This window comes from Apis dorsata, unplaced genomic scaffold (assembly GCF_000469605.1).
Source record: "Apis dorsata unplaced genomic scaffold, Apis dorsata 1.3 scaffold_174, whole genome shotgun sequence".
Classification (NCBI taxonomy): Eukaryota; Metazoa; Arthropoda; class Insecta; order Hymenoptera; family Apidae; genus Apis; species Apis dorsata.
In genome coordinates, this window is record NW_006263462.1 from 127,272 (window position 1) to 134,502 (window position 7,231).

The following is a 7,231-nucleotide window of genomic DNA, read 5'->3' on the forward strand; positions in this document are numbered from 1 at the left end:
AAATAAATGATATCATTAGCAGAAGAATTTTCATTCATCATCGAAAGTGTGAGTTTAAATTATTCTATTTCATTCATATAACACTATTACATTGCCAAGTATATAAGTACTTGTGAGTCCATTTATAAATACGAACGAATAAAATCTAATGAATTATCATTTACGTCATGTCAATTTAAGATACACGTGCAAATACTATCTTTTTCCATATACATATACATATATAACTTAAACGATGTTTTTTTGATTGATGATTTTATTGTATGTAAATAATGATTAAAAAATTGTATTATTTTAATTAGTTATAATAGTTGCACTTATATATACATACGCATATTCTTTCCATAACCTGTTATAGATTAAATATATTTAACTTATATTACGAAATATTTAAAATCGCTTGTGTTTCTAATTGATATTATTGATAAAAATGTTATGCAAAACAGAATAAAATATTAAATAATAATGTTACTGAGAGAAATATCAAAAAAATATTAGAGTAACACGTTTAGGTTAGAAAGCAAGTTGGAATTATTTGAAAAGAAATAATTAAATTAAATTAAATAATAAAAAAACTTACGATAGAATTCTTCAAAGTGTAAGATATTATCTTACTAAAATATGATATATTCATTAAGAAAGATTTACTTTTAAAGTTAATCATGTAAAATAAATTTACACCAGATTTTAACATACAGGAATATACCGTAACGTGAACAATTTAAAATAGTGCTGCCATCTAACGATGGCATATATAACTAGTAGAGTAACTGAAAATTCAAAAATTCCCGCCTTTATCTAATTGACATTTATAAATTGCAAAAAAAAAAAGTAAAAGTATATTTATATATATAAACATTTTTTTTAATTATGAAAAAAAGAAAAGAAAAAATAACTCTTTATAAAAATTATATCTTCCAAATAACTTCTAAATATATAGATTCATATAAAAAAAACAAAATTCTTATATTTCTATAACATTCAAGAATTACATGCACTTTTAATGAAAAAATAAAAATTCATTCAAAATAAAATTAATTACTTTAAGATTCCATATTCATAGATTCATCTTGTTTTTTTAAAACAAATGGTATGCCCAATTTTAATATGACATCTCCTTTGCCATTACCCTCAAATTTACATTCATGAAGAGAAATTTCAGATATATTTTCTAATAATTCACAACCACCAGATTTGCGTTTTAAATCATTTAAATATTTTTGGGTTTCCAATCGAATAGCATATTCTTTCAAATGTGTCAAAAAACAATTCTTTGCTATTAATTTTCCATCATCATAAAGCTAAAAATAATATATGTATTATATTATATATTATTGATAATATATTGATATAATTACATCATTTTATAAATATATAATAAAGTTGATTCAAATAAAGAAACGTACTTGTATACCCTCTGCGCAATTTTTAAAACTGCAATTATTCATAAATACTTCTGCAGTACTATAAATGACTAAACCTGTCCCAAGGCTGTCAAAAATTGTATTTTCTATTATTAATTTTGCATTTGGTAATACTACAACTCCTAGTTTTACCATGCTTTGATTTAAGGCACATATTTTGCAATTAATTATTTTTGTAATTCCAGCTCTTACTACCACAGCTGCTCTAAGATCACCCACATCTACAGTAATATTTTCTAATAAAACCTATAAATATATTCTATATTTTAAAAATATGATTATAATTAATTAGAAATTAGTTTCAAATGTATATATAAATGTATATATTTACTTCACTGCCAGAAAAGTCAAGCAATGATGGTGCAGATTCAATATCTTTCATATTAAGAATTGTATCTAAATTACAAATTCCTTTAATGGTACCTCCATCTTCTAAATTACCAGCACCTTTTATTTGATGAATACCTTTTCCAACTACGATTATATCTCCTGCATCACATGTATGTAAAGTTTCCAAGAGGGAGCCGGATATTCTAAGAAAAATATCAAAATTAAAAATAATATAATGTTTCTTAATATTTAATAAACTTATATTTAATACCTAAAAAATAATTCTGTAGATAAAGAAGCTTGAATTTTATTTACAGTTTCTTTCATTTCTTCTAGAGTACCACCAAGCCATACAAAATAACCTTCCTTACATTTTTCTTTATTTTCCTTCTTTTCCAGTTTATCATTATTTAAGGATAAGGTCTGATTCATTAAAAGTATTTCTCTCATAACTGGATTTTCAAGAACTTCCATTTCTCTTTTAATTTGTTGTAATCGAAAATGAAGTTTCATCAATTGACATGCTGTCCCTCCATCTACTATATCACTATGTGATTCTTCTCCATCAGAAATAGTATCCTCTAATCTTGATATTTTCTGTTGAATTTCTTTTCCTTCTCTTACCAAACCTCTAATTATATCACTGGTTTCTTTATTAACAATATCTCTTTTCATATCAAAAAACAATCTAATTCTTGTTTCCAAATGTACAGATACCCAATCAATATTATCATCATCGTCCAAATCCCATGGCATCCATAAGTAATTATAAAAGAATCTTAGTTGATCGATACAAGTTGCAGTACCCACCATATCTAAAGCAGTATTTTGTTGATTATGAGTTGGATAAAGATCAATAAGAGGTACATCATATTTGTCAGGTAATTGAATTTCATCTTGAACAGCAGTAATTTTCACCAATGCAGATAAGTCCGAGAAATCAACTTGTTCAACTTCTACAACTACTATAGTAGGATAATGAATTTGAAAATCTTCACATATTAAACGTGGTATTCTCCATAATGCTTGCCAACCAACAGGTTCTAATGCAAGCTCAATATGATAAGACCATTCTGCCTGAATTCGTGATGCAGGTACAATTTCTCTGCTAGATAAAATTTCAGTTAATTCAACTAATCTTTCCTGAAGACTTTTGTCAAAAGTATATATTTCCATTATATATTCTCTTTTAAATGAAAAATCCTGAAAAAAATTAATTAAATTTTATTATTATCAATATTAAATTTATTATTATCAAATATTATCAAATATTATAGATATATCAATGTTATAAATGCTTATTAATTACGAATTTTTTTTTCGACAAAAAATTTTATTAAAAATATTATTTATTTATGTTATTAAAATTTTCATTTTATAATTTTCAAATCATTTGAATATTGAAAAAGAAAATTTATAAATACATTAGTAATTCAACAAAAACAAAGCTTTATTAATAATAATATTTTAACTCTAAAAATTCAATAATATCAAAAACAAAAGTATATGATTGAAGAATGCAACTCAGTCACTTACTCTTTTAAACAAATCAAAAATCTATTTATATTTCTAAATATTTTTAACTTATTAAATATATTGCAATTTAATATTAAACAATAGAAAAATATTTCTTTTAAAAATCACAGATATATTTTCAATTATAGACATGTTAAGTTAACTGTCAAAAAATTTGAACTACAACGTTAATAAACCTGATTGGTTGATTAATAATCTATTCGATTCTCGTTTTCAATAGTTATTAACCTATCGATATTGATAATATCTGATAAATAATAAGTTCATTTTATCATAAAAATAAATAGTATCTTATTTTTTTAAACAATTGAAATTATGGCTGAAGAAACAATGGGTTTGTTTATATTATTTTACAAGGCAATTAAACATATCTTTATCTTATAAATATAACAATATTTTTAAAAGTATTGATAATTGATATTTAGATATATATGTAAACGACATAATAACTGTCATAACATAATAAACTTTTAATAATATTGTTTAATAGATAATTCTATTTTAATAAATGTCGACGAAAAAATGGAACAGAATTCTAAAAATATAGAAGATAATCTTTTTGATGAAATTATTGGACATATTGAAGATATTTTAATAGGTATGTATAAAGAAATTAAAATAATGGATATGAAAGATTCAATTTCTGATAAGAAATTTATTTTTAGAAGATGAATTTCATGCTATTCGACAAAAATTTTTAGATGATTATTGGAATATTTTTGAACCCGTAGAAGAAAATAAATTGATTTATACAAATATATTTAATGAATATGTGAGTGTATATAATTTTTTTATATATACACAAATATTAATTTTTTATACATATATTTATAACTTTTATAGAATAAAACCGTGGAAAATTACATTGTTAATTATTTACAAAGAACTGTACCACATTTTAATCTAGATACATTTTTAAATTATCTAAAGTAAGTATGCAATTTTGATTTAGAATATCTAAAATAATTAATCAATGTATGTAATTATAAAAATATAAATAATAATAAATAAACATTATTTTTTTTTAAATAATTAAGTAATAAACAAAATGAATTGGAAGGTGAAGTTTTTGAAGTATTATCAACATTTACAAATTTTATGGCCTTCAAAGAAATGTTTCTTGATTATAGAGCTGTAAGTAATATAACATATATAAAAATGAATGCATCAATAATAATATCAAATAATTTTCAGATAAAAGAAGGAAAAGTCGAAGATCTTAGTAATGGAATATTTGTTACATCCTTTAAACCTTCTAATATAAATGATAAGGAATCTTTTAGATAAGAAATTTCATTAATAAAACAAATATATTTTTAAATAAATTGAAACAAATGTTCACTAATTTCTATTTTTTTTATATTTAACTGTAACTTTTTAAAATCACTATTTATTCTGTTTAATTTATGTTTAACGTATAAAAGTACAAAAAAATATGTACATTATATTAATAATATTCTAAAAAATTGAGGAATTGTTAATATTGATTGGTTTGCTTTATAAATTTACACAGATATATTTGTTGTATCACTTAAAATATTATATTGAAAATAAAATAAAAAATATAACATATTTTTTAATTCAGCACATAAGAATTTCCATTTGTACAAGTTTACTATTTGTTTCATTTGGCATACGATACGGAAGTATTCCAGCGAAACTAGTTAAAGCTCGCGCTTGTTCTCGAAGATCAAGAAGTTGTTGTTTTCTTGCTTCTTCATCACCTGGTTCCATCGATCGTAATTTCTGGTATTGACGATAAAGTATTGTCATTGTAGCCAAAAGAACATCAGCTAATGTACCAGTTACTTCAGCTGGAACACGTCGTAATGCATTCACTCTTTCATCGACTTCTTTTATATGTAATGGTAACAATTTCGATTCCGCAATAGTCTGTAAATTAATCATTATGTATTTAATTGAATTATATATTTATATATTATCCTAGGTAATCCTTACCCTAAGCGCACTTTGATATTGTTCATTATAAAATTGATCAAAGAATACCATTAAATGTCTTAAAGTATAAAATGCAGATACTAATTCAGAAGGTGCTTGTATTTCAATGTTTTGATATCTAAAAAAATAAAAATTAACATAATTTCCTAATCACAATGTTTACTTACTCTTATAATAACAATGATATTATAATTTTTAATGTTACCTTCCACTTATTTCAGTAGCAGTTACTTGCAATCGAGATCTAAACGATCCCGGAGAAGCCCTTTGATTAACAACTTGTGCTAAGAGCGTGCACATTAAACTAAGAACTTTCTCATGATTACCAGCAAGATCGTACATTATTACCGCATCTTCTAAAAGACCTTTCCTGTATAATGTATCTGCACTTATATTAACGACATCTTCTACATTAATTTGAAATTTATCTAAAATTCCTGGAATCCAACGATCTTTTTCTATCTTTCCAACTAATTGGGCTCTGACTGTTGGTGAAGCATCAACTACCATTTCTGCAGTTGATACTGCAAACATATTACGATCATATGGATCTCTCATAGATCTAAAAAATAATCTAGTCTTAAAATAGAATTTTTAAAATATTAATGATTATCTCATTTTCTATACAAACCTTAATAAAAATAGATAATGTAAACATTCTTCTGGATCTGTAGAATCAAATCGTTTAACATACAATAATATTAACCTGGCAAAATTTAATCTTTTAGCAGGAGGTTTGTCAGCAGGATCAACGCTTAATAAAGGAGCTAGAACACTTTGACTAACTCCTAATAAGTTTTGTTCATGCATAGCAGCTGCTAAATGTACAGCATGTGGTAAGTGTCTTGCTCCTGCACCTCTTGCCAGAAATTCAATTGCAGCTTCAAATTGACCAGTTAAAAATAACATTGAAAAATATACAAATGGTTGTTCATGTGCATGATAATATGATTCTCCATATATTTCTGATATAGTAGTTTGTAAATAATCTAAAGTCAATTTATTTTCTGCATCTGAATGATCTCTAACTTGACACAGTTTTAACCATAAATAATCATCAGCTGTACAAATTACATCAGGATGCAAGTCATCAGGTTCACAAGGAACTAATGCACAATATGCAGCTTTTTTATATGGATCAGTAACTGATCTCACATGTTTTCTATACTGCAATTTTAAATTTGATTCTGCAGAACTGCTAAGACGTCTTGAGGGATCACAACAAGCTTCTTCTAATGCAATTCTAAATTCTGAAAAATCTGTTTTGCACTGACTAAGAAAATGTAATGCTGCTTTATAATCACCAACTCTCATAGAATAATAGACTAAAGGCCACAATGGTATATTTTCAACCATCAAATCCTTCAAATTTTGTACTTTAACAGTAACAAAACTTTTAACTAATGGAACAATACCTGGAGTACCACCTCGTTGAGCTTGGGTTGAGTTTTCACGAATAACAGAGTTCATAAATTTTTCATATCTATTTTCTAAATATTTTCTTGCATGTAATACAATCTCTTGTTCAACAATAGGTGTACTTCTTGATTTGATTTGATCTTCTCTAGGGACTGGTTGAATATTATTTACACATTCAATAACCATTTTCCAAAGATCCACAATCTTTATGTCATTAAATGACTCTGCTGCCATACGAAATGCTTCAAATAAATTTTGTTTTAGCCCTTTAAGAACACAATCATTATACTTTTGTAATTCTTTCACATAAGCCACTTCTACACTGGATAGTCCTTTAATCATGGAACCAGTTAATTTAGTACGTTGTGGAGTACCACGTAAATCTACAAGTTCTCCAGATGGAGCTGTCATAGCATTCATTATCTCAAACCGCATTTGTTTCCATTCACCCAACATATGTTCCATTTGTTGAATTCTTGTAAGCTCAAATGTCTAAAATAAAATGAAAATTTTGATGAAAATTGATATATATATATATATATATATATATATATATATATATA

The 7,231-nt window shown here is 25.0% G+C and overlaps 4 protein-coding genes across 4 annotated transcripts in view; 1 reads left to right on the top strand and 3 right to left on the bottom strand.

Annotated features, from left to right (window-relative positions):
• LOC102677057 overlaps positions 1-649 on the bottom strand; it is a 122,263-nt gene extending 121,614 nt beyond the window's left edge. The window contains exon 1 of the mRNA XM_031509798.1: positions 581-649. Coding sequence (XP_031365658.1) covers positions 581-634 — 54 coding nt within the window. The 5' untranslated portion in view covers positions 635-649. The remainder of the gene's footprint in view (positions 1-580) is intronic.
• A 259-nt stretch (positions 650-908) lies between these two features.
• On the bottom strand, positions 909-3,600 carry LOC102673645 (protein nessun dorma). The gene is made up of 5 exons (XM_006614232.2): positions 3,291-3,600; positions 2,026-2,957; positions 1,756-1,957; positions 1,407-1,670; positions 909-1,301 (listed from the first exon to the last, which is right to left on the bottom strand). Exons 2-5 carry the CDS (start codon positions 2,928-2,930, stop codon positions 1,044-1,046), a joined length of 1,629 nt encoding a protein of 542 aa, XP_006614295.1. The 5' UTR covers positions 2,931-2,957; positions 3,291-3,600; the 3' UTR covers positions 909-1,043.
• Positions 3,601-3,605: 5 nt separating this feature from the next.
• On the top strand, positions 3,606-4,595 carry LOC102673762 (ADP-ribosylation factor-like protein 2-binding protein). The gene is made up of 6 exons (XM_006614233.1): positions 3,606-3,624; positions 3,781-3,888; positions 3,956-4,062; positions 4,134-4,219; positions 4,328-4,424; positions 4,485-4,595. The coding sequence occupies exons 1-6, from the start codon at positions 3,606-3,608 to the stop codon at positions 4,575-4,577; spliced, it is 510 nt and encodes a 169-aa protein (XP_006614296.1). The 3' UTR covers positions 4,578-4,595.
• A 197-nt stretch (positions 4,596-4,792) lies between these two features.
• Positions 4,793-7,231, bottom strand: part of LOC102673900 (nuclear pore complex protein Nup93-like) — a 3,561-nt gene continuing 1,122 nt past the window's right edge. Inside the window, exons 3-6 of the mRNA XM_006614234.2 lie at positions 5,881-7,160; positions 5,455-5,811; positions 5,250-5,367; positions 4,793-5,183 (exon numbers count right to left, since the gene is read on the bottom strand). Coding sequence (XP_006614297.1) covers positions 4,872-5,183; positions 5,250-5,367; positions 5,455-5,811; positions 5,881-7,160 — 2,067 coding nt within the window. The 3' untranslated portion in view covers positions 4,793-4,871. The remainder of the gene's footprint in view (positions 5,184-5,249; positions 5,368-5,454; positions 5,812-5,880; positions 7,161-7,231) is intronic.

What these genes read in the sequence shown, in the direction of transcription:
- LOC102673645 (XM_006614232.2), bottom strand. Translation starts at nt 2,930, where the DNA reads ATGGAAATATATACTTTTGACAAAAGTCTTCAGGAAAGATTAGTTGAA. An exon ending in TTGACTTTTCTGGCAGTGAA is followed by an intron (nt 1,671 to 1,755) that starts GTAAATATATAC and finishes ATATATTTATAG; the next exon opens with GTTTTATTAGAAAATATTAC. An exon ending in ATTGCGCAGAGGGTATACAA is followed by an intron (nt 1,302 to 1,406) that starts GTACGTTTCTTT and finishes TATTATTTTTAG; the next exon opens with CTTTATGATGATGGAAAATT.
- LOC102673762 (XM_006614233.1), top strand. An exon ending in TATTGAAGATATTTTAATAG is followed by an intron (nt 3,889 to 3,955) that starts GTATGTATAAAG and finishes ATTTATTTTTAG; the next exon opens with AAGATGAATTTCATGCTATT. An exon ending in CAAATATATTTAATGAATAT is followed by an intron (nt 4,063 to 4,133) that starts GTGAGTGTATAT and finishes TAACTTTTATAG; the next exon opens with AATAAAACCGTGGAAAATTA.